This window comes from Homalodisca vitripennis, chromosome 8, assembly GCF_021130785.1.
Source record: "Homalodisca vitripennis isolate AUS2020 chromosome 8, UT_GWSS_2.1, whole genome shotgun sequence".
In the NCBI taxonomy this organism is placed as follows: Eukaryota; Metazoa; Arthropoda; class Insecta; order Hemiptera; family Cicadellidae; genus Homalodisca; species Homalodisca vitripennis.
In genome coordinates this window covers 22,079,078-22,106,829 of record NC_060214.1, presented here as the reverse complement: position 1 = coordinate 22,106,829, position 27,752 = coordinate 22,079,078, and the positions used below count along the sequence as shown (strand labels likewise).

The 27,752-nt window shown below is 36.1% G+C and overlaps 3 protein-coding genes across 9 annotated transcripts in view; 1 reads left to right on the top strand and 2 right to left on the bottom strand.

The window, feature by feature from the left end:
* LOC124367412 (amyloid protein-binding protein 2) overlaps positions 1-27,752 on the bottom strand; it is a 257,150-nt gene that overhangs the window by 91,834 nt on the left and 137,564 nt on the right. The window lies entirely within an intron of this gene.
* LOC124367415 lies at positions 5,490-13,150 on the top strand. 3 transcript variants are annotated; one of them, XM_046824216.1, is made up of 6 exons: positions 5,490-5,599; positions 9,151-9,288; positions 10,121-10,297; positions 10,388-10,510; positions 11,120-11,293; positions 12,775-13,150. In XM_046824216.1, the coding sequence occupies exons 2-6, from the start codon at positions 9,169-9,171 to the stop codon at positions 13,015-13,017; spliced, it is 837 nt and encodes a 278-aa protein (XP_046680172.1). In that variant the 5' UTR covers positions 5,490-5,599; positions 9,151-9,168; the 3' UTR covers positions 13,018-13,150. The 3 variants fall into 3 exon arrangements, with proteins under 3 accessions (XP_046680172.1, XP_046680174.1, XP_046680173.1); XM_046824218.1 differs by lacking the exon at positions 12,775-13,150 and adding an exon at positions 11,649-11,710; XM_046824217.1 differs by having other exon boundaries at positions 5,494-5,599; positions 9,160-9,288.
* LOC124367416 lies at positions 16,209-27,161 on the bottom strand. The gene is made up of 4 exons (XM_046824219.1): positions 27,048-27,161; positions 21,457-21,630; positions 18,393-18,590; positions 16,209-16,709 (listed from the first exon to the last, which is right to left on the bottom strand). The coding sequence occupies exons 1-4, from the start codon at positions 27,054-27,056 to the stop codon at positions 16,326-16,328; spliced, it is 765 nt and encodes a 254-aa protein (XP_046680175.1). The 5' UTR covers positions 27,057-27,161; the 3' UTR covers positions 16,209-16,325.

The window sequence follows — 27,752 nt, the reverse complement described above, 5'->3', positions numbered from 1 at the left end:
TAAATGACCAAAAAGAAGGCCGGGGAACATACCAGCGTTATTAACGAACATTGGCTAACGTCCGTTAATTTGGTCCGTTACAGTCTAGGTGAAATGTGACGTAACCGGACAGAGGAGCAACGTCCGTCAGCAGCTGAGCGCTGAGCGTCCGTCGTTGCGTCGCAACGCATAGTTCTGCTAGAACGGACGTTAGCATTTTGTCTGACGGACGTTAAATATATGTCCACGTGACTGAAGTCTGATTGACTTTACCTTACAATCTCAATTGATAGGATCTTCTCAAGAAGGTGTGAAGCAATAACCAACTAGTAACTAAACGGTACTATGAAGAATGTAGATCTGAATTAATATAATAAGACAATTATTATTGCGATTTTACTTCTTCAGTTTTGAGCAGTGTTTCAACAATTGTCCTTCAAAACTCAATAAGCCACTATGCGACGTCAAGTAGGATATAGTCGAGTTTATAATTAAGGCGATTGGATTGGTAAATTTAAAAAATAAATTGTTTGCGTCAAAATTAAATAAAAATCTTAAATATGCAAGGAGATTTATGCTGATGTCAGTCCACTGATATCTTTTGTACTATTCTTATCCTAACATTCACATCGTTAACAAAACGGAATAGTAAAGATTATAGAGCTTTGAGATATTTTCAACGATTGCGTGATTTCCGGTGCAATCTCTCGATTTTCAACCCCCCCCCCTCCTGCCGGCAGCAGACACGAATGGTAGATGTTATTGACATTCCGTTATTCCCTCACCACTACAAAATATTAAAATTTGGATTTATAATCTTTAAGTTTTAACATCAACCGTGAAAAAAAGATTTAAAAAATATATGCATAAATATATATTTAAAACTATATACATACATAATGTCCATAAAGTATGGAATATATGAAAAATGTAAATAGTGATTTCGAATTACAAATTAAAGTATTACACTAGGGTTAGCAAAGATTTTAAATTACATATCCCCTATTTGTATTAAAAATGCTAAATAAAAATCCAAGATGGTGGATTGAAATGGCCACAAAACGTTTAAAATAGCTAAACTAAAAGTAATTTATTTTCATTGACAGGTACCAACAATTTACTTTATTTTAAATAATATGAGTCACCATTGAGATTTCTTGAATTTTTATTTTTTTCGGTTATATACATTTTGCTTTATTCAGTAGGTCATGAAATGTTACTACATGAAAGATATTTTGGACAGTACTACATGTATATGGGTTTGATTGACATAATTTTCAAAATCTAACTACGAGCAAAAATGTATACATTGTATGAAATTTAATATTTGAGGAAAGACTTATTGTTATGATTTTTAGGGAACTAATACAGATAAAAAACATTGTTTTGAAATGAATAAATCGGTAGCTATACAGGCGATAAATCACAACAATAAAAAACTGGTTATCAACCGGAAGGATCATGTAGATAACAGAGCCTTGATAACATTGTTAATTCCTGCCTAAAAGTGTCCCATAACAATGTAATTGATAATTAACGCTAAATATGCCCAGTAATACCACCTTTAAATTTATATAATTTAGAGATTACATTCTTTCATAGTTTGATACAGTACGGGACATATCAAAACAGGCTTGTCCGTTTGGCTTCATTAATTGGCAATAATGGAAAGCTATCTCAATTAATGATTTTAATACTAGTGCCACTGCAAGAAACTAATCTTCTATTATATTCAGCCATTATAACTCAGTCCTAATTTCACTAACAACAGTTTATTTGGCACAGACCAGGCTTGCAATGATGTGCCTCGTACTATATCAAATATTCAATGAAGTACAATAAGATTACTGTTACTGATCGTAGTGGAAGTCATGGGTGTATATAAGGGGGAATCAGGGGGCTTAAGCCCCCCTCCCCAATTTTGAAAGCCAAACATTAAAATTTCACCAAATAGTTTGTTTTAAGCTAGAACACATTTATGAGGTCTTAAAGCTAAAAAAAAACTTGGGGATGATTCCCAAGTCCCAATTTTGGAAAGTATTTTTTCTCCTAAGACACCCAGTGTGTCAGGCCCCCTGAAAAACTTTCTATGTACGCCACTGGTGGAATTAGCTTGATCTATCTTATCTTACTACTAAATTTACTTAATTTTTACCCAGGCAATATTTAGTAAATAAAGTAATAAAATGAATAATGTTGGTTATACAGGGTTCCCGTAACTCTGTGGAAAAAGGTGTACCATGCTATTGCTGAGGTCAAGAAAAACATATTTCTTCATATGAACATGGGTCTCCGATGCTTAGTTTCCCATCTGTCTGTCTGTATGTGTTTTTATTAAAAAATTAATATCTAAAAAGCTAATACATTAAATTATACAAAATTCGACTAAGACATAGCCAGTTACTGAATAAAATATTATGAACAAATTTTTAGTATTTTCAAAATGGTGGCTATTAAAAATTTGAATTAAAAAAAAAAAAAAAAAAAAAAAACAGCAGTTTTTCTTCAGAACTACAAGAATAACAGTTTTTGGAGGATTTGATAAAAAAAAATCTAACGACACAAAAATTATTTAAGTTTAATAATAAATAACTGATTTAGAGCAGATTTACTGTGACAAGACATGACCCATATTGAGAGCTGCCGTTTATTCAGTTTTTGTATTGTTGGCTATTCGCTGAGAACCTCAATGTGGGCCATGTCTTGTCACAGTAAATAAATCTGTTATTTATTATTCAACTTAAATAATTTTGGTGTGATTAAATTTGTGATAATACCTTCTAAAAACTGTTATTCATGTAACTCTTAAAAAAATGTGGTTTATAGTATATTCAAAGTTAAACAATTTTAATCGCCGCCATTTTGAAAATATTAAAGATAATTTCATGATATTTTTCAGTAATTGGCCTTTTATCATAAAAATTTGAGACAAATTACGTATAATTTAACTTATTATTTTTTAAGGTAATAATATTTTACTAAAAAACAAAACATATACAGACAGACATATGGGAAACTAAGCATCAGAGACCCATGTTCATATAGTGAAATGTATTTGTCTTGGCCTGAGAAATAACTTGGTAAAACTTTGTCCAGAGATTTACCGGACACCCTGTATAATCAACATTAATCATTTTATTACTATTACTTACTTACATATATACTAGTTGAAATAAATTCATTTGAATACTCCATTTACTAAATATCACCTGAAATTACCTGTATTGATAAATGAACCAAGGTATCTTTATTTACTTTAGAATCTTTTTGCTTAGTTGAAGACAATGAAGCTTGTTAATGGTCTGGTCTCAATCTTAACAGGTTGAAAGATATTCTGTCCAAATTGCGCGTGTACCGATGGAAAGTAGGATAGGTCTGACCATCCTTCCGTAGACGGCCGTTTCACTGCCCGCCCCCCCCCCCCCCCAGTATCACGGCCCGACTTGTGAATGAGGGAGAAAGTTCGTCTACCGCGTGATAATGGTGTAGATGGCCGCGCGACCGACTTGTAGTCAGCTTTTACCTGAAGAAGGCATTATGAAAGCCTACGAAACGGTCATGTGTCACGCTATCTTCACAATCATTTTCATTACAAGATGATTACAATGTGATTCGTAATTCTATTTAAAAAATCTAATTCTATTTCCTACGTAAAGTTACCAAAACAGCAAGATATTGTGTCCCATCTGGTGGTGGACTGATGGTGGACTTTTGTAAGAAATCCAAACTAAAAGATCGAAAAAACTCCAGCAAATTTATATTTGTGAATTACAAAGTTAATAATGTTTCTAAAAATATTCAACGGTAGTCAATGCATCATTTGTTTAAGAGTTCAAGATAAAGATAAGAGTTTGTTCAAGATTCTATTTAGAATCGGCTATGCTGAAAAGAACGTCAGTGCTGTGCTGCAAGATCATTTCAGGTAGACTTTGTCGACAAAATCACCCTATTAAAATCGCTTCCATGATAGCATTTATGAAAATCTCTGTATAACTTCATCGAACATGACCACCAGATTCATACAGGGTGTCCTATAATATTCAAAGAGGTGATAGGCCAGCCAATGCTAACACCAAATAACAAAACATGACTCTAGTAAAACTCACTTATTTTGTTGGAAAAAATGAAAACAGCTACTTTCGATCAATATTTTATGTATCATAGTTTACTGCTAGAAAACTAGGAACTTTGTTATAATATTTCCTTTGAATTTAAGTCATTATATTAGGAAATCTAGTTTAACTGAAAAATAGGTGAATACCATCACTGTGAACTTCAACAAAATTTCAATTTCAACGTATTTAAATTGATGTCTTCTGATTTAATGATTTGTGCTTTTAAGAGCAATCATCAGATGCACAATTAATTAAGCGCACAAGAGCCAATGAGAACACCACTTCATCCGGATTATATCGTTTTTAGTCCAGGTGTTTCTGATGTCGAATTGATGTAAAGAGTTCATTTTGAGCTTCTTCGTCGCCGACTGTTTTGGATCTCTTCAGAGAGATGTTGATTCCAGATTCCAGGAGACAAGTCTGACAAAGAGTTGGACTTCAGACATTACAGCAAGGTGAAATGGAGCTTATCTTATCATTGGCAGGATAACAGGATTTCGGACATTTGCCATCGTTATGGTTACAAAAGATATAACAGCGTTTCGAGGATTGGAATCTATCCTCGTCGTCAGGTGGGAAGGTACATACCAAATAAAAATAGAAAGAAGAAAAAAGGGAAAGAAAAGGGTTCAAACATACCCTGGAGTCTTTGTCACTGCAGGAATTGTCACTGAAGAGAACAAGTCATGAGTACGAGAAACACAATCACACATCACACCGGCACGGATGAAATCTTTAGTATCCCCCTTTATCGTACTCGGGACTTGCATTCTGTGCAGTGACAACGCCTGGACTAGACTCCAAGCTGCATTTAGGTATGTTTGAACCCTTTTCTTTCCCTTATTTTCTTCTTTCTGTTCTTTATTTTTTATGTACTAATACCTCCCCACCTGACGAAGAGGATAGATTCCAATCCTCGAAACGTTGTGTTATACCTTTTGTAACATTAACGATAGAAAATTTCCAAAATCTGTTTTCCTGTCAAACCTTCCATTGCCAATAAAAAACTTTAAACAAAGAATCAACCCTTCCCACCATTGCTCTCCGTTATGTGAATAATATTTTGATTTGATTTGAATATACTTTACGGGTATTTCATACCTTAGGGTGTTTCAGAAGAGGTGCGCTACTACACTGCAGAGTCTAGAGGATTTCAGGGGCAAGGTGGTTCAGTGCTGTTTAAAAACAAATGTTAACAGCGAACATTCATCTGAATCTCGTGGCAGGTGAGTCGAAAGGTCAAAGATGATTTAAACTGTAGATTGGCAACTCTATTTTATCGGCTTGTTTATATATAATAAAATTATATGTCAAATACTCCTGAAAACCCCTATATCATAAGATAAAATACAGAAAGTAAAAGACTTTTAGCCTTAATTGTTGCAAATTTGATTTCCAAGGCAACGTGGACTGTACATGTAGTAATTTGTGCAAGGGTTTGTTTCCAAATTTTCGTCCTATGTCTCTGATCGGTGTAACAAATTTTCAGTGAATCGTCTATATAGGTAAGTTTAATATTTATATTTTTTCCTTGCCATCACTGTAATATTAATCCTTCTTTTCAATGTATCTGCAGGGTTTAGTAAAATATTTTTGTTAAATTATCTAATGTATTAGATTCGTACTGACCACAGAAAGGGACGCTGTGGAAAGGGGCGATGTAAAAGTTAAAAACTTCCGTTGAAACTAATTGACTAAATTAAAATGCAGTACCAAAAATTTAAATGAAAACGATTAACAAAACGACTACTTTTATTTATAACGCAATCGATTTAGTGAGGTTTTTATTAAAAGCAAATAAATCCTCACAAAAATTAATAATTGTTGCCATGAATTTACAAAAATTGTGTTTATAAAGCGTATCTGACCGGCTTCGCCAGTCAAAAGTTGTAAAACTTGATAGGAATGCATTAAGGAGTCGCTGGTCCTTCTTAAAAGTGTGTCGTTGACCATCTGCGACAACTCTTTATAGGTTCTAGAGACTTTGGACTTGGGAGTATATTTTCCTCTTGGTACAAAAAGCAACTTCCCAAACTGATTTTGGCCTTAAAAGGTTGAAAGGCGTTGAACAGGAAAATTACACGAGAAAATGCTTGTTTTGTTTTATAAAAAGGAGAAGCTGATCCATTTTAAGCCTTATTTTGACCGTTCACATGGACCACTGGCCTGTACGAGGATCTTATCTAACAGAATAAGGGGGAGAGTCGATACAGTACGAGATCGAAGGTACCGATAAAAAGTGCAACGGTCACAGACAGGATTTGAACCTGCGTTATCTCTAACTCAGACACAAAGTGCAGTGTCCCCTCTTGCATCGATTTATTGTAGTAAAATTTGGTTATCTTAATTTTTTATTTAACTTATTAAAGTAGTGTTTGGGAGTATTCTCTCGTAAATATATTTTGTATATTAAAGACCTATAGTTAGTTATCGAGGGAATATTTGAGGGATGCGATGCTTGGAAGCAAAATTAGCATTCGCGATGAAAAGAATAACCTCAGTTCTTTGCATTTTCCTTCCTTTAGCGTAGCTAGGTTATGGTTAAGAGTTGGTACTTTTGTAAAAAATATGTTATATGTCCGTCTGTCCGTGCGATAAATTTGGTAGGTTCTAGAAATCTTGAACTTGATATAAGATATGTTTTGGCCGTAAAAGTATTCTCCGTCTAACCGCCTGTTCGACAATTCTTGATAGAAAAATCCTAGAAATTTTAAATTTGAAATATAGGTTCTTCTTGGTCCAAGAAAAAACCCTATTCATTTTTTGATAAAAGGCGGGGGGGGGGGGTTAGTCAACCTGTCTTTCATTCATTCCGTCTGACTGTTTTAGCGATAACATTTGATATAACGGTCTTAGAGACTTGAAATTTAAAACATAGGTTCCTGTTGATTCAAGAAAGAGATGTACAGATTTTGGGCTACAAAATAAAAGAGCGTTATGATTATCTATATGATAACCCTTTCCTTTTGTTGTTCTAAGGAAAAACACACGTCAATGTGAAGTTGAAGTGTTTAAAATAAGTTGGGAACACTTGACTGTTTTACTTTATTTAAGGTACGTCCTTAATTCATAAAAATTAAAAAAATATTGTAAATGTGGCAGATACTATGTTGTATAATTTAACTGGATGACAACTTTTATATCACTAGTGTCCTTGTGCTTTATTCTTTTAGATTAATGTTTTGGCTTCCAAACGAGATCTATTTCCTGTCTAATTAAATTTAACTCCTCCCTTGGCTGCATTATTAGGTTTGTTTGCCTTCTCTACGATTGTAATTAGAATTGTTTATCGAGTAAAAACGGCCTAACCAATATATGCATATATAAATTTATGGGTATATCTTAAAAATATTTTGCCCACGTATGTTTTCACAGATACTGTCAGCCGATTGCCTAAATGTGAGGTACAGTGGTCTTTAACAATGAATCGATCTTGTCTGTCCGTTTGTATACTTGATACTAACCCTATATGTGAGTTATATAAGATTTGCCAGCGAGGCCTGTGAGTTATTAAGGTTTATATGTCCAATATGGGTTATTTGGCAATAGTTCTAGTTTTTTGTACTGTCAGTTCGTTGGTCTGTCCATCTGAGCGCAACCCTTTTTAGGGTTTCCGGATCCTTCCATACTCAATTATCGGATTCATTATAGATTACATTTCTGTAGGAATTTAAAACGTTTCCATAAGTTAAAATTCAATGAAATTAACAATACTAACCATTTCAAAAATAAATTCACCTATGTAAAATATTTTTTTACTTATCTTCAAACGAATGCACAATGGCCAGAGGCGTGTTGTGTGGAAGGCGGTTATCGCGAGATAACCGAGTCAAGCAACGTCGAGCGTGGCTGCTGCTTGGATGGGTGACCGCTGAGCGATCCTGTCCTTGCAAGCAGCCCGCCTGCCCGGCCATTGGTGGTGGTTCGGAAGTCACCTTTAAGCCGTTGGTCCCCAGGTTAAGTGTTAAAGAGAGCTTCTCAGCCCTAACTTTACCTTGTAAAATAAAACACTCTTTACTTTACTTTTCTTAATCTGCAATGTCAACAACACTTAGGTGAAACTAGACTGAACAAGCAATAAAAGAAATATATAAGAATAATTTAAAATCTTATGTGCAGCTATATCACCTTTAAGGTTTTAGTTAACTTTAAGCATATGCTAATTGAATTAAGCACTTTGGTCAAATTAAATTATATAATACAGCTGTTTACTGCTCTGAGATCTAGGACTCGTGATTCACGAATAACTTTCCCTCATACAGCAGGAAGGACTTTCCCTCTTTCGCATGTTACCGGCGAGCGACAATGCTAAGAAAAATCTCCGCTCCTGCCTTTAAGATGTTCTAATGCTTTCCAAAATCATTGTTGTCCTTAAAAAATTTCTATATTCATCTACCATAGCTTTGACAAAATATTGGGCTACAGGCGCAGGTGTAATTAAGGCCTTTAATTTGTTGTTAAAAAAATGAACAGCACAGCAACAATACACATTGTGTACTTAAAGAGTCGATCTTCCACGAATTCTGTAAAAGTGTCCTTGTATTTTTTGCAATTTCTTATAAGTTTGTTACTTTTAATTTGCTAGTTTTCTTCATCGAGGCACGTTGTTTTCTGCTTACTTAAACCAAAATGTTGCCATAGAAATGATGTAGGTTTATATAGACATAGCGGAATTGTTTGTCCTTAAGGATGTAAAGAAGAACATCGGGATGTTGCAGTATGGCGATTTTCGTATTTGTGTATACTGTCGTACACGAAGGATATAAATGGATAAGGATATGGTACTGGTGATTTCGGAAAGTAATTAATATTTTTGTGCCTCCTAATACTGCTAGATAACGTAGGCGGAAATAAAGGAGTGAAAGAATATAACCTTTAGTGGGAAAATAGGAAGGATAGTTATATTTACACGTAAAAGATAAAATCTTTTAAACTGCAAGACAACAGAGTATGGGAAATAACAATAATAGGATTGCGATGATTATCAAAAACAGGAGAATTATTTATAAATAGATGCTTGCATCGATAAACAAAACAGTATACATGTTGCTATCAGTTTTTCCAGGACAACGCCATGTTGCAAGCTCCTGCACAAGAATTCGACTTCAACTTCTCCACATACATCTCGTCTGATGAGGAGGAGTCGCGGAAGGAGCTAGCGGCTCGCCCACTCAACAAAGATGTCCTCATTAAGGTAATAGCGTCCCTGATGTAATCCTTCCTTTAATATTGTCCAGTCCATTATTTGGTAACATTAAGGAGTTATCATTACAATCTCATTGTTGTCGATTACGGAGAGAACAAAAACAGGAGAGGGGCATTCCATTTTTACCAGTGAAAAGGTAGAGGACTTTGAATTCTTAGGAGGATTTTGACTTAGACAACATTGGACGAGGAAAAGGATGAAGCAGAGAAGGAAGTGATAGAGAACACGTGGGAAGTAGGATGGACTAATTGACTAAGTGCAGCCCATTCCTAAAGAGGAAGAAAAAAGAGGTGGGTTTGCTGTCCTTGCAAGCAGCCCACCTGCCCGGCCATTGGTGGTGGTTCGGAAGTCACCTTTAAGCCGTTGGTCCCCAAGTTAAGTGTTGGAGAAGGCTTCTTAGCCTTAACTTCGCCTGGTAAAATAAGACAATACTTTACTCTACTTTACTAAAGTGTGTTGCTGTAAATATTCATAGCCTACTCTTATATGCAAACCAATTCTCGATTCTTTAACAGAATTCAACTTTAGAGTGAGAGGCGCACCTTGTTTATGATGATTTCCGCAAATTTCAACTTTATGAATGATCCCCTCAGTCTAAGCGACACATTTGGATCAGTTGCTTCTCAACCACAGCTTGTCCTATGAAGGATTTTAGTACTACCCAAGATAGCCAAGCTGTATTTAGTACTGGACCTTAGGCAAGAAGCACGCAAACTCTAAAGTAGGCAACTCTTATTTGAACAAACCTTAAGGTCATTGCACATCCGTGTTATTTTAAGTCTAATCCACTCATGAGAACAATAACCCAGCATTTGTGCAGGCCATGAACGAGTTGAATCTGGAAGGCGAATGGAGAATTACCCAAACCGCTTGTGGAATGATTGTCAGTTTTATGAAGGAGGAGGATCTGGCGACTTTCAGTGAGCAGGACATCTCTGTAGTCCTCGGCTTGCCAGCCTCTTCGTACATGTTCTCCGCTTTGGATACGTACCGTCAGGTATACTTTAATTTTTAACTAAGTCATTTCTGTAACCTTGAAATGTAGACAGTTTTGAATGCCTTGTAACGTTCGTTTGATCTGTTATAGAGAGTGATGATTAGGGATGTACCTTGGGCAATTTCCTCGCGTGAAATCGAATCTGCCCTGAACAGGCAAGGTATTCATCCTCTGTCGCTCAACCGCACCCGTCATGGCAACGTTCTCTTGGAGGTAACACCAACAATTATTCTATTCTGTCCCACTGAATATTCTAATGGTAAAATTATTTTGGAAGTAAATTAATATGATGATAAACGAATCTGCTGCTCAGCAGAAGTTTCTTCAAGGTTGGAACTGTTCCAATATTTAGAATGGTTTAGAGCTCTGAAATACAGATAATGTCAAAATCAATGTCAAAACAGATTTTTTTTTATTTCAATGGCCAAACGAATTTTGAAAAACACGTCGAATCATAATTCTAAAGAGGTTCTTTTGGGATTAACTCGAACTCTACTAAAAGTTGCCAAAACATGATCAAATAATACCGAGCCTAACATAGACTACAGGCACACATGGTAATGGTATAGATGGACTTCAATTACTATTAGATCTGAATTTTCTTTAGAGTTACAACAGCCATAAAGTACTTCAAGATGAAATGTAAAAATGTCTTTTAGCGTTACATAGCAGTAAACATTGTTAATGACAACATAAAAAAAGTTGGCAGGAAGGCCGAACAGGATACAGATTTGATGAAGTACCAGTAAAGTTAGGATGACTCTACTGTAGCTTTGGTTTTGAGTCACCTTGAAGTGACATTCAACATGATGGTAATGTCAGATAGGAGATCCCGTGCAGTTCAACACACTTCTTCAGTGCGGGCTGGACTTCTTCGCGAGCGGAAGGTTCGCTGCCTTGCCCCTTCCTTACATTCCAGCCGCAATACCTCCTCCCCAGACGGGACTCCGCGACCCAACCTACAGGGACTCGGTGCTGCAGTGCTACAAGTGCCAGGTATTTTCCTTTCTTCTCGTATGTATCCTATTTATAAGGGAAATGTCAGATATGTTGTTATTGGAGCCGCACCATTAACTGGACTACTAGAATGAGTACGAGATTGTTAAAATGTTACTCAGTGGATTTTATTTGTAACCAACTATTTGAAATTAAACAAAAACACAGGGAAGAGTGAGGTGTGGGGACAATAGCCAGGGTGGAGGCAAGAATGTGTCTGTTCTGACTCTGATGCTTTTGCAGGGATTCTGGCACTACGCAACCCAGTGTCCTGGGATGCAGCTGTATCAAGCGTGGGGACAAAAGCCAGGGTGGGAATAAGAATATGTCTGTTCTGACTCTGATGCTTTTGCAGGGATTCTGGCACTACGCAGCCCAGTGACCCGGGATACAGCGATGTGTCAGGTGTGGGGACAATAGCCAGGGTGGAGGCAGGAATGTCTTTTCTGACTCTGATGCTTTTGCAGGGATTCAGGCACTACGCGGCCCAGTGTCCGGGATGCAGCTGTATCATGCGTGGGGACAAAAGCCAGGGTGGGAGTAAGAATATGTCTGTTCTGACTCTGATGCTTTTGCAGGGATTCTGGCACTACGAGGCCCAGTGTCCCGGGATACAGCTGTATCAGGCGTGGGAACAAAAGCTAGGGTGGGAGTAAGAATATGTCTGTTCTGACTCTGATGCTTTTGCAGGGATTCTGGCACTACGCGGCCCAGTGTCCCGGGATACAGCGATGTGTCAGGTGTGGGGACAATAGCCAGGGTGGAGGCAGGAATGTCTTTTCTGACTCTGATGCTTTTGCAGGGATTCTGGCACTACGAGGCCCAGTGTCCTGGGATGCAGCTGTATCAGGCGTGGGGACAAAAGTCAGGGTGGGAGTAAGAATATGTCTGTTCTGATGTTTTTCAGCGATTCTGGCTGGCACTACGAGGCCCAGTGTCCTGGGATGCAGCTATATCATGCGTGGGGGACAAAAGCCAGGGTGGGAGTAAGAATAGTTCTGTTCTGAGTATGATGCTTTTGCAGGGATTCTGGCACTACGCAGGCCCAGTGTCCTGGGATGCAGCTGTATGAGGCGTGGGGACACTAAGTCAGGGTGGGAGTAAGAATATGTCTGTTCTGATGTTTTTCAGCGATTCTGGCTGGCACTACGAGGCCCAGTGTCCTGGGATGCAGCTATATCATGCGTGGGGACAAAAGCCAGGGTGGGAGTAAGAATAGTTCTGTTCTGACTCTGATGTTTTTGCAGGGATTCTGGCACTACGCGGCCCAGTGTCCTGGGATGCAGCGATGTGTCAGGCGTGGGGACAAAAGCCAGGGTGGGAGTAAGAATAGTTCTGTTCTGACTCTGATGTTTTTGCAGGGATTCTGGCACTACGCGGCCCAGTGTCCCCAGTGTCCCGGGATGCAGCGATGTCAGGTGTGGGGACACAGCCATGGTGGGGCAAGAATGTGTCAGTTCTGACTCTAGATGTTTTTGCAGGGATTCTGGCACTACGCAGCCCAGTGTCCCGGGATGCAGCGATGTGTCAGGTGTGGGGACAACCACCCAGTGAGCGAATGTCCCAGACCACGCAACGACCCCATCTGTGTCCACTGTGCTGGGAAACACCACGCGGCTTACAAAAACTGTCCGATCAGGATTCAGATGAAGACCATCGTCCCCTTGCCAATACAACCTCCTCTCTATCTGCCAGCCTACATGCCACCCCCGTATAGTACCTGACATCTCCGTAGATTCTCTGTTTTGTTCTTATCTAAAATAAATTCTATGTGTCCTGTCATAAATTTGTGAAGATTGGTATAATTGTTAAATTACCTGCTAAGCGAAATGTATGTTAAAATTCATTGTGTCAGAACTCTATTTGTATGAATTATTTACAATGGTTTTTGAGAGGATTTTACACTTACTTAACTGTTAATCATATTTTATTTAGGCCATATCAGTTACAAAAACAAATAGTTCAGTAACATTTTGGTATATACAAGATTAGGGTTAAGTTTTCATGGAATAGAACAAGTTTTTATGCAGCCACCTCTTATAGTACTTACGAGAATGCGAGCGCTAATTTATTGCATTGTATAAGCTCAAAACTAAGTTTTCTTGAAGAGAAATTCCCCTAAGAAAGAAATGGATTGTCTGACTTTCGTGGAAGTCAAAATGGAGGGTATCAAAAGAGTTAAAAATATCAAATGATAATTTTTCTCAGATCATATTTTTCAGATTTACACACTCAAAACCAACTGTAGATGCTTTGTATAAATGTCAAACCAGCGTCATCAAACCATAATATACAGTACCGGTATACTAAACCCTTACAGTTACTTTCAATCTTTATCTCGTTGTCTGGCGGCAATACAACTGTTATTTATGTATCTGATGATCGGGTTTAAATGTATCAAGCTGAAAAAATATAATCCGAGAAAAATTATTGTTCCATAATTTTAATCCTCTCAATACCGTAAAATTTGTACCTCCACCAAAACTATCCTGGTTGACGATAATTATTTCCATAGGAAATTAATTTCACTCTATCGACTGAAGAAAATCTTGATGTGTGTTTATACAGTGCAGATTTTAGACCTTGGCACAATTATTATTTGAGCTAGTATATCCGTGAGGAACAGCAAAGTTTTTAATTACCAATACACTAAATTTATATACAAGCCAAATTCATTTGCTGACTCATTAAAAAATCTTCTAAGCCACAGAGCAGATTTACATGGAATTTTGTACGCGATTTTATATCGCAACGTAACCTTGAAAGTCTGCTAGAAACCGCTATACTTTTAATGACAAGTTTTATCTAATTCAGGATTGTTAAAACATTGAAACTATTATTTGGATTCCCACTCTAGACGTGTCTTTTTGAACATTTTGTAACCAACCGTGGGACAATGTTTATCAAGATTTTATGAACGTGAGATCTGAGGTTTTATGCAACTTTTTAATATCGGAAGCTTCATGTTCCTACCGGTGTAAGTGTTACTCTTATCTCTTCCTGCCAAAAGATGTCGTTAAACAAGTAGTGTGTTTGCTGTTACACATATAGAGGAGCGGGTACTTTCAGCTAATAAGTTTAATTTTGTGTCTATATTGGGAAATATGTGAGTTAAGAAAAATATATGCGAGTGGCCGCCATTTTAATATGTTATTTCATTAAGACTGGCTAGCTTATACAAACTATGTTCTAACACTGTATATAGATAGGTTAGACGGGATCTAATAAATGTTAGGGAAATTTCTTGTCATAAGTTCGAGTTATATTGCTACATAATTATTTTCGAATTATAGTCATTTTGGCGTAGAGGAGGGGCCATGATCCTGGAAATTCCTAAAATCTCCCGGTGATCTCCCAAAATCTCCCAAAATTGTACCATGAGAGTGGTTGCAATAGGTTGATTTTGTATGAAATCTAACTAATACTATTTATAACATAGTAACGTTTTTATCAGTAGGAGAGTATACATATAAAGTGAAAAATTTATAATCATACATTTCTTATAATCTGCACTTTTTGGAAAGGAGGATCGTCAAAACTACTTTTGCATATTCAACAACTATCTAAAATAATTGCTGTTTGTGTAAGAATGAACCTGTGCATTTGCTACATATTAGGCAAATAAAAATGTATTTACTAAATGTTGATGGGAGAAAATATATGTAAAAATATTTTAGAATTTAATTAGTTATGTCAAAATATACGTAGGTAAATGAATAATGTGATTTCAAAAGGAAGGGTCTGCGGATCTAGAAATGGTATAGTAAGACACCAGGTCTTTCTGGTAGCCGACTTTGATAAAGGGATTACAATAGGGATTGACAATGACTCTCTCTGGTTAAGTTAGCTGGTTAGGGAAAGGGATCTCTATAAAACCCTCAGACACGCGAATCTCTGTATCTCTTTGAACTTATTTTGCGGTTTAATTGTTGGTGATTTCGATTAACTTACTACTCTACAAGTCTGCACGGGATTTTGCGTAACTAGCCCTTTTTTAATCGAGTTACAATTTTTGTACGAGAAACTTGTTGTCAACTAATGATAGCTTTCTTTTACATAGCTTATTGTATTATTTTTGATACAAAAGGGAAGTAAGAAAATTTGAATTCACTTAATAATTAAAATAAGTTTTCAAGAGAGTAAATGTCGTTGCAAGTATTGTTTAGAGTAGTCTTCAATTTAAATACTATTTAAAAGTTACTTGTAATAACAGTTTGGTATACAACAGTCAGAATAATTTTTATGGATTCAAGATAAAAAGTTTTTAGTAAATATTATTGGATGAAACATAGTTAAATTAGTTAGAACTTTGAGTCTGTACCAACAGTAACAAGTTGTGACCCAAGTGGCACGAAGAACGTTTCAGAAAGTTTTTAGCCTCGATTGTAATAGAAACATGTAAATTTTATTTTTGAACTAAAAAAATAGAAATTTTATTAGATTTCAAATTTATAAGAAAGTTAAATTAGTTTAAATTTAGTTCTATTTTATTTTTTAAACAAGAAGTTAACTTTAATTTAATTTATTTGATTTGAAAGAAGTGGTGGTGTAAGCTTTTGGCAATTAATTCTAAATATCTAACAAGAACAAGGATTAATGTTCTTTTAAGTCCAATTAAATTTGAAATTACTGAACTGCCATTAATAAACAATTTTTAAAGTGATTTGAGAAAGTATTTTCCTGTCTATTTACCCCAACAAATATAATTAATTAGTCTTTAAACTGGATAGTTAAGTGCAGTCTAACCAAAACATTATATTATGTCAAGGAATTTTGTGAAACTTGCGGATCTCCAAAGAACCTAAGATGAAAGTTTCAATCAATAAAACCACATTTAATAGACAAAATGTTATTGCATCTGTCCAGCCACGGCTTACTCGGGATTAAGGTTAGTATAGAAATGACTCAGACAGTGTTCGGGTCCATGAAGAAGACTGTATTAAAATCCAATAGTAAGTTAAAACATGTCTGTTCATGTCTGAGTCAAAACGGACGGGTCACGGTATAAAATGTGCTCCGTCCTTTGATCCTCTTAGTCGTCCTTGGTGTGCTCACGCATGTGCTTCACCAGCTGACGCTTCGTCCCTGTCCAGTCACACAGGCGGCACTTCTCAAGTCTTTTCTCCGCACACTCGTGGTTGAGCTTCCTCACCTTGGAGCAGGGCTTGCAGTAGGTGCTGTCGAAGAAGGCCAAGATCTGGTGGAACACCGAGTTGGAGGTGAGTTTCTGGAAGGGGCTGTCGCAGTGGAGGCAGTCGATCGTCTTACACTCCAGACAGACGGCATGGCCCTTCTCACAGATGGCGGCGAAGGGACTCAGGACCTCTTTACAAACCGAGCATTTGATAATCTTCGCCAAGAGGTTGACCCATTCCTCCACGGACTGCACTGGTGGCAATCTGGATTCATTCACAAACTGCAAACAAAACCTAGAATAAACTGAGGATTCGAGTTCTGCAAACAAATTGCAGTACTCATTATTATAGGTAGCTAAAACAATCAGGCAGTGCTTTTGCCTTTCTAAAATTTACTGTAAGGAGAACTCTGGAGTCATGTTTGTCTGAAGAGATCTAGAAAACTTCGAAGAAGAATCTCAAATTGAACTCGTTACATCGTTTCGACATCAGAGACACCTAAACCACAATATATGGTGGAGTTAACAGGTGGAGTTAAATAATATATCATTTTTTCATCAGGCACATTTGCACTGTATCTTGTGGTCTAGGTGTGTCTGATGTCGAGATGATGTAACGAGTTCTTTTTGAGCTTCCTCGTCGCCGACTTTGCTTGGATCTCTTGCATGCAGACTAACATGACTCCAGATTTCAGGAGTGAAGTCTGCAACAGCGTCAAATTCCAGACAGTACACTAAGAGGAAGGTGAACTGGAGCCTACCTCAACATTCACTTGGAATCAACTCTTCCCACCATAGCTACTTATGTGTATGAATAAAGAAATTTGAGAAAGAAAAACATATTGAAAAGATTGTATGTATTGCTGCTTTTCCTCCATTTCAAAACTGCAATTTTTCATGAGGGCTGCAAAGTAGTGATTTGATATAGGCCCTGAACAGTACACAGAACCCTTTCATTCATTTTTGTCATGTATTTATTGCAGTCAATTAGTAGTTGGAAGGGAAAATATTTAAATTCCTGAGTTCATCTCAACAAGCTAAGTGATTCATAGTCTACTGTTTTAAGGATGGGAGAATACAATTCAACCATATTGGTACATATGGTGTGTACTACTAGTTTACTAGTATAATAATGCCTGTAGTCTAATAAATCTAAATCACACCATTATTTTTATAATGACATTTTTTTGTAGTTCCGAGGAATACAATAGAATGTTCCTTATTCTTAACGCTAATATGTTTGTATGCTGATCTGGCTTTGCGTCTGGCTGGCGCTAATATGGCAAGATCCGTTCTCACTTATGTGATTGAGAATAGAAAAACAGAAAACCTTTTTGAGGGTCTGAAATACTTTGGAATTGCAATAGATCGCAGTCTGAGAGTCAAAAGGCATTTATAGAAAAGGAAATTTATATGAGGGCAAATATAGTGCATCTAACCCACATACCAAAAGGCTTGAAGCATTTGTTCTACATATTCATTTGTATCCTTCTTTTTATTTATTTGGACGATTAAACAGCAGTCCATGTTAATGTTCATTTTAGCGGCCTCCATTTGTAATTCTACTCCTGTGAGCGGAGTGATATACGAGTATTAACAAAGCAATATAGTTCCGGACCTGCATTTGCCTATATATTGTAAAAACTCTCACAGGTTATAAATTATTTTGGAAACGTACATGTTTGTTGAATAATTCCTTGAGCATTAAATAAAAATGAAACAGAATTAACGCAGCGACAAGTTTAACCTCTTAAATGCTTGGATGGATAGGCACGACTTATTTGCAAAAAAAATTTTTAGTTTTTGAACATCGGATAACCAAAATGCGAATCTGGGTTCGAACTGGGTACACCCAAATACTTACAAAGTACGGAAGTTTTCATGGGGCTTAGGAACTCAAAATATACTAGTAAATTAAACTATTACTAATATATAACGCTAATTTGAAATATATGAAATACTCACTTTAGTATATTTCTCAAGGTCATTTCTGCTCAAGTATTTGGCTTTGACGATTCTCAACAGAATGGCGAATTCCATGATGAAGAGGGCCAGTACCGGGAAGATGTACATGTTGCAGCCCGCTTGGGACTGGCAGTCTGAGAATATACTCATGATCATGATGGTATTGGAGACTGTCTGGAAACACACCAGGAGACTGTCCTAGGGGCAAAATAAGAGATGTTAAAGTTTCTGACCCAACCACGGCGGATTACCATAACATTTCCATAAAGCTAATTCTTTCTCATCATCATACAGTAGTGTATTTATTAATATAAACTACTACTAGCTGATTCCCGCCGCTTCGCACGCTCTACGTAAGCTTTGCCCGATTATGTGCACTTCTGGTACGAGTCAATTAGATTTCCAACGCCGATGTAGAGTTTGCCTTGTTGCCACGACCAAGAAAGTGTCTGTATGTATATTTATAGCTATTGTACACGTACCTTTACTTTATTATAAAGTAGTCTAACACTCAAGCTTTAAGTTCGACCAGAAACGTATCTTAAAGAGAAATTCCCCATCATAACTTAGCGCCTTCAAATAGTATTTGGTTATTTAATATACATAACTGTCAGGTAATTGCAGTTAATAATGTGCAGGCGCTTTAAAGACTATTATCTTTTGCAGCGTCACTTGGTGGCGAGTTACATCAATGGGCATAGCATATAAACCTTCTCCGTGGAAAAATACATATACATACAAATTTTCATAATGATCGTTCAAATAGTTCACGATTCCATAAAGGACAAACACACAAACATTCATTTATATATATATATATATATATATATATATATATACTAGCTGTTTCCCGCGGCTTCGCACGCTTTACGTAAGCCTTGACCATGTATTTGCACTTCTGGTTCAAGTGCATTATATTTCTAACACCGATGTAGAGTTTGTCTTGTTGTCACGATCAAGAAAATCCGTGTATGCTTATTATATAGCCATTATACACGTACATGTATTTTATTGTAAAGCAGTCTAATAGTCAAGCTTTAAGTTCAACCATATATTTATCATAAAGACAAACATATATTCTAACTTAGTGCCTTCAAATAGTCTTTGGCAAATTAATATACGTAACTGTCTTGTAATTGCAGTTTATAATGTGCAGGCGCTTTGAAAACTTTTATATTTTGCAGTGCCACCTCTTGGTGAGTTTTATAAATTAATGAGTACAGCATATAAACCTTCTCCATCGAAAAGTACATATACATTCAAATTTTCATAATGATCGGTCAAATAGTGTACGATTCCATAAAGGACAAACACACAAACATTCATTTTTATATATATAGATAGATATATAGATTATGAAAGATCTAGGTTGAGGTTTACTGGCTGAGCGTTATCAAACCCTATCACTCAAGGGGCTGGGTAAATCTCTGCTTCTGTCTGTCTCTTCACTCGATATTCCGAAAACGAACTGGGCTTAAAATTTTGCATAAAGCTTAATTTCTACATTCAAGAATGAGTTCATGTTGCATGTCGAACAATTTGGCAGAGCGTAAGTGAAGTCTATGATTTACTAGACTCACACAATTTATCTTTTGTCTACTGGGGTGTGCAACAATTAATTTTTTGTCTGTCTATCTGTACGCAGGACATCTCGAGAAAATAATTAGCTATAGACTTAAAAACTTTGAATGCAACCTCAGTGACCTAGATAAAATGCAAAATGCCAAATTGAGATTTGTGATGACTTGGGTGCGTGTGGAAACGGACCTCTATGCGATTCATGAACAACAATTATTTGGGAAATTTTACAGATATGAACCGTGCACTAGAGCTTTACTTAAGCTAGAAGTGGCTACGTGAACTTTCAACTCTTATCTCTAAATTTATGGGTTTATACGGTTTATTATCTTATTACAAAATGTCTATCGTGTAATCAAACCTCACCAAAATTTTATTCCTTTGGGCGTATAGCACTCCAACCTGCTACTCATACATTGATAATCAAAACTCTCCATTGGATCTTCTCCAATTAAAATATTGTTAAATGTTGCGGTTGTAGGTCCAACGACTTAATCATTAAACATAATTTAAAATAACAGTTCGATTGTTGGACCGACAAACGTTTTTTTGGAAATTTATCGAAATTAAATACAGGTAAGTTGGGTTAACGAACCGTTGGACTGATTGAATTTAAATATATGTATTTTTAAAGGATAGTTGGCCCAACGACCCTCAGTGTATAAATTATACAGCTACATGTAATCGATCTTCTCGTGTTAAATGCTGAAGGAGTTTTAGACAAACGTGTAGTAATTGTATAATTATACATCTTTGAAGATCCCCAGTTTTGGAAAAGAGGCAGTACTATTGGCCAGATACATTATTTTAATAGTTTATTATATTTATTAGTAGACAGCGCTGAATTTCTCATGTAATTCGGAGGATTATTACTTCATAATATATGCGATGTTGAACAACAAAAGTAAATTAAGTTAAAACTCATTTTAAAAGTGTAGATACACGAAATAAAAATACATATCAGATGAGCAGCACATGTTATTGATAACATACAACTCACTTAAAACAAGAATAAAGAAGAGTGGTCCAGAGTCTAATAAAAATCAAGAGTGTAAGAAATACAAAAAAATGCTTTGTAATAATAACGTAAACAAACAAACAAATATAAATATAGTAAACAGCAATAGTGATACAGAACGATATCAGAATGTAAGTATGATTTAAAAAGTAAGTATAGACGCATACAGTATAGCATACATAAATGATTAGTTGAAAACATTTAAACCCGTATATCATATATCCAATTATATTTGTTTACAATTAAAAAATTAGATTTTATTATTTTATTTTATTTCAAGTATATTCAAGTTTAAAAAAATCTGCATGTCTGAGACATAAAATATGTCACAGAGCAAAACAGAAAAACACTACTAACTAAAATTCCATCAATGGAGATAAGTTACAGAAAAATAATTTGTAATAATTTTATTCTCCAATGATAACGAAAATATGCGAATATTTACAGAGACTTAACTGTTATAAATACCTTAGCTATAAATCTAACGCGATACAGTCGGATCAACTTTTTAAGGAATACGACAGCGCTGAAGGAGGCGCTACCCAAGCAGGTCATGATGTCCGACGGATGCTTGAAGTACAGTCGCTCGGAGACAAACAGAAGGAAGACAAATTGTGCTCCCAACATCCCCACCTCTTCCATCTGTCAACAGAAACATCCTCATCAGTTTATTAACGATGTGACAGCGCTGAAGGAGGCGGTAACAAGGCAGGTCATGATGTCCGATGTCCGACGGATGCTTGAAGTAAATTAGTTCGGAAACAAACAGAAGGAAAACAGTTTGTGCTCCCAACATCCCCAACTCTTCGCTCTGTCAACAGAAACATCCTCATCCAGTTTATAAACGATTTGACATCGCTGAATGAGTAGCAAACCAAGCAGTCATGATGTCCGACGGATGCTTGAAGTAAAGTCGTTCGGAGACTTTGTGCTCCCAACATTCCCAACTCTTCGCTTTGTCAACAGAAACATCCTCATCAGTTTATTAACGATGTGACAGCGCTGAAGGAGGCGGTAACAAGGCAGGTCATGATGTCCGACGGATGCTTGAAGTAAAGTCGCTTGGAGACAAACAGAAGGAAAACAGTTTTGTGCTCCCAACATCCCCAACTCTTCGCTCTGTCAACAGAAACATCCTCATCAGTCTATAAACGATGTGACATCGCTGAATGAGTAGCAAACCAAGCAGATCATTATGTTCGACGGATGCTTGAAGTAAAGTCGCTTGGAAACAAACAGAAGGAAGACAGTTTGTGCTCCCAATATCCCTACCTCTTCCATCTCTCAACAGAAACATCCTCATCAGTTTATTAACGATGTGACAGCGCTGAAGGAGTAGCAAACCAAGCAGGTCATTATGTCCGACGGATGCTTAAAGTACAGTCGCTCGGAGACAAACAGAAGGAAGGCAGTTTGTGCTCCCAACATCCCCACCTCTTCCATCTGTCAACAGAAACATCCTCATCAGTTTATTAACGATATGACAGCGCTGAAGGAGGCGGTAACCGAGCAGGTCATGATGTCCGACGGATGCTTGAAGTAAAGTCGTTCGGAGACAAACAGAAGGAAAACAGTTTGTGCTCCCAACATTCCCAACTCTTCGCTTTGTCAACAGAAACATCCTCATCAGTTTATTAACGATGTGACAGCGCTGAAGGAGGCGGTAACAAGGCAGGTCATGATGTCCGCCGGATGCTTGAAGTAAATTAGTTCGGAAACAAACAGAAGGAAAACAGTTTGTGCTCCCAACATCCCCAACTCTTCGCTCTGTCAACAGAAACATCCTCATCAGTTTATAAACGATGTGACATCGCTGAATGAGTAGCAAACCAAGCAGGTCATGATGTCCGACGGATGCTTGAAGTAAAGTCGTTCGGAGACAAACAGAAGGAAGACAGTTTGTGCTCCCAACATCCCCACCTCTTCCATCTGTCAACAGAAACATCCTCATCAGTTTATTAACGATGTGACAGCGCTGAAGGAGGCGGTAACAAGGCAGGTCATGATGTCCGACGGATGCTTGAAGTAAATTAGTTCGGAAACAAACAGAAGGAAAACAGTTTGTGCTCCCAACATCCCCAACTCTTCGCTCTGTCAACAGAAACATCCTCATCAGTCTATAAACGATGTGACATCGCTGAATGAGTAGCAAACCAAGCAGGTCATTATGTCCGACGGACGCTTGAAGTAAAGTCGCTCGGAGACAAACAGAAGGAAGACAGTTTGTGCTCCCAACATCCCCACCTCTTCCATCTGTCAACAGAAACATCCTCATCAGTTTATTAACGATGTGACAGCGCTGAAGGAGGCGCTAACAAGGCAGGTCATGATGTCGACGGACGCTTGAAGTAAAGTCGCTTGGAGACAAACAGAAGGAAGACAGTTTGAGCTCCCAACATCCCCACCTCTTCCATCTGTCAACAGAAACATCCTCATCAGTTTATTAACGATGTGACAGCGCTGAAGGAGGCGCTAACAAGGCAGGTCATGATGTCGACGGACGCTTGAAGTAAAGTCGCTTGGAGACAAACAGAAGGAAGACAGTTTGAGCTCTCAACATCCCCAACTCTTCCATCTGTCAACAGAAACATCCTCATCAGTTTATTAACGTTGTGACGGCGCTGAAGGAGGAGTTTGACTTGACTAATTCAATAATTTTTAAGGTCTATTTGTCAATGTATTTGTATTTAAATTTAACAACTTTTATTGTTCTTTACAAACTGTTATTATCTTATGCCAAATTTGTATTTTCATCTTTAATAGTTTCTGAATTAAACAAAAATAAAAAAAAACAGAAACAAAAAACACTTACAAACCATTGAAAACTAACCATCATTGACCCTTGTATATATTACACTTTTGTTTCCCTTTACATGAAGAACATGTTTCAAAAATATTTTTGGTGAGTTTTAAACCGTTTGCTATCAAGATAGATTAAAAAAATATATTCCCACCACTACCAATATTTTACCATTACACTACAGAGGCCTTTTAGGTAAATTTCTATTATCAGTAATTAAATGTAACAATTCTTTACCTGTCTCTATACATGGTGTAAAAATATTAAGTACAGAAACTTTAGAATGTACCAAGAGAAGGTAAAATCTAAAAGCAACCGATAATCTATCTCTTTTAGTTTATAGCCTATCTGTATGTTTGTGTTTTTTAGTTTTTATTTAAAAAACCAGTACAGATAAAAAAATCAAGCTTTGTAGACTTAGTTTTCTTCCAGTCCATATCATAAGTAAAATATATATTATATTTATCATATTACGTTTCAATATAGCTGACAGTGGAAGTTGTTGAAGCTTAGTACTGTAAAAACTATAAACATTATGAATATTCTTTAAGAATAGTTAAAGTTTCTAAATATTTTAATACCTAGATCATAACAATCTGTGGGTAAACAATGTAGATAAAAGCTTTTTAAAGTTGTAATGCATTGTTAATTAATGATGCCATAACTGAGTAAACAATGAACACTTTGCCGTCCATCACAACAATGAAAGTTTATATCTAGATTATTTCTTTACCGATTTGTATGTTTTAGGTGTCAACACTTTTGTAATTAGATAGAGCAACTTTTATTATTTTTTAAAAGTATTCATAACTATATTAATCTTTACGGTGTCAACATTTAGAAACAGTAACAGTCCGCCATCTTGAAAGGTGATATGATCATTTAATATTGATACCAAATTTGAGTTATGTATCTTTACTGGTTTCTGAAATAAAAAATAAAAAACAAAAATATACAGACATACTGTAACAAACGAAAAGAGATAGACCAATTGGTTGTGTTTAGTTTTTAACTCCTTTTGGTCTAATTTCACAAAGTTTGTGTAGAGTTTTGTTACACCCTGTACATCTATGTACTATTACGATCGCGGGTGTTATACTTAACGCAAATTTACGAAATTTGGTATGATCGTTTTAAAAGTGAATGACAAGGTCAAGTTCCTTATTGGGAACAATCGGGCAAAGGGTTGAAGCATCAGGGTCAAAACCTTTTTCTACTCAATTGAGATAGACGCTTTTTGGTCGGATGGAATGTAATCAACAGTGGAATGTACGTTCTACCTTATATATGTTTACCCTTGATTTGGATTTTGGTACGTTTTTGAGACAAGGGGTGGAAACTCTCCATTTGGTTTTTAGCTGTTTTCTTCACACACATGTTTAAATAACCAAAGGAACATGTGCTTGGAAGACTAAACATCTGTCAACTGAATTTAATATTCTTTACACTCGTGTAAACGGCAATAGACTAATTTCATTTCAATATAGATTGGTACAAAAAAGTGTCCCAAAAGTCCCACCCCCCTTCTAACTTTTGAACAGAATTAAACAAAACCAATATCCTTTGGGGGGTAGTTACAGTATATAATGACAAATGATGATTTTTGCGCTACATGAGAACTTAGCTCCTCAACCCAAAATTGGGGTTGGGGGTCAAGTCAAAATTTTAAAATGCAAACCCCCATAAAATGACACTTCATTTTAAAGGTCTTTTTAAAAGAAGAACAGTACCACAGACTAGAGGTCTCTATCTCAATCCAGTACGAAACAACGGATTTGTCAAAGTTTTTTTTGAAAAGTTACGCTAAAAAAACACTATTTTTCTTAACTCATCTGTAGTGCTAAATTAGTGCTAACTTAAAATAATTAAACTTACCGTTGAAATCTTAACTCAACCTTTATTAAGCTGAAAGTAAATGCTCAAAAATGGCCCCTATTTACTTCTTGGCAAAAATAAAGTCTTGATTCAAATGAATACCTTACGTTTTCCAACATTTCTGGTGTGATAAGTCGGCAAGCGTTTTCAATCCGCACTCCTTAACTCTTCAAGGTTCTGAGGTTTGGTCTCGTACACTTTTATTTTCAAAATTCCCCAAAAGAAAAAGTCTAGAGGTTTGCATTTAAAAATTTTGACATGACCCCCAACCCCCCATTTTGGGTTGAGGGGCTAAGTTCTCATGTAGCGCAAAAATCATCATTTGTCATTATATAATTACTCCCCCAAAGGATATTGGTTTGTTTAATTCCGTTCAAAAGTTAGAAGGGGGTGGGACTTTTGGGGCACCCGGTATATATATATATATATATATATATATATATACCGGGTGTCCCAAAAGTATATATATATATATATATATATATATATATATATAATAAATAACCGTTTTACACGCACTAATAATTTTAAATAACAAGACACTAATTTAAAACAACACTATTATAGTTTTCGTATCACGCAGTGACGGGCTATGTCATATCAAATTACATTTCTCCTAAGATGTACTTTAAAAATAAGAGGAAGTAATTATTTTTCGATTTTTTCGTTTTCAGTAAGTTGCATTTCATATGTTACTGAAACCATTACAAATTTACTTATAAATGTACTTTTGCACTGTGGTTTAAGTTCAAACATTTAATTTGTGAATATGTTTACAATGCTGTTTTCAAACATCATGCTATTTTATCACTGAAAAAAATACAAAACTATGCAACCAACAGGTGGATGATGAAGAAATGAAAACAATAAATTTGCCGTCAGTCTGTGATTAAAAAGAAGAACATTTTTGAAAAAGGAATAAAGTACAAAGACTAAAAATAGCGGGGAACCGATGGTCTTCTGTTTCAATGCGTTGTTAGCTGTTATCGAATGCTTATTAAAATAAATTCTATCGTTTGGAATAAAGAAAGCATAAATTATTTAATAAAAAAAAACAACTGTAGAGTAAATAGTTCTTAACATTTTGTATAGTATAAAATATAAATTAGTCAATTTTAAAACTGAAATCACAATTATAAAAATTGTCAAATATACGGAGTATTAAAAATAATAACGATTATATTTTCCTAAAAAACTACGAACCGTAAAACTAGTTTACGAACTTCCCACATTCGTCAAAGTTCAAAGCAATATGCAATGTACATATTATGTGTTGATACAAGAGACACAAACATGCAATAAACAAAAATAATATATGGCGAGAAAGAAAGAAATTCAAATAATGGTCTCGATCTAGTTATAGGTAATTAAGATAAGGATATACCTCTTCCATCTTGCACCTTGCAATTCGTCAACTTAACAGAACGGCCTCACGCTGTCGAAAGAGTCAGACCCTGGGTTATATGCATTAACCTGTCCGCTGTCTACAGAATTTCAGTCTAAACTCGCTAGTACATGCACAAGCAGTGTTGCCAATCCATTGACTATGTAAAACTAAAATTTCCTACAATGTATATTGTTATATCATTCCAATGACGGCGTCTAATATGTTTCTAGTGGTTGGGTACAAATAAATAAACTTTACTTTCTGTGAAAAAGGATAGGGTTTGTTAATTCCAACCATTAACAAAATTCTTTGTTTGAAGTTTGTTTTTGACGATGGAAGAATTGTGAAGTAAACAAGATTTTTCCGTACAATTGTCATTGTTTAGTGATAAAATACAATCAATAACATTACGTTTCGAGTTCTGCAATCTGATCTCTTCTTCAGGTAAATGGCTAAACTAATGCACAACTACAATCTAGGTTAAAGTAAAAAAACGTACCAGACCTGGAAAAGTAGTGTTCATGGTTTTATTGTATCACTAAACGATGGGAAAATGTCCAGAAAAAATACAGTTTCATTAATAAAATGTTCAAAGTGAACTTTTATTGATATTTTTCAAAGTTTTTTTTTTTTTGTGATCGTCTTACATCCTGTTTGAATTATTAATTGGAATTACGTTACATAAGTTGTTCTATATATTTA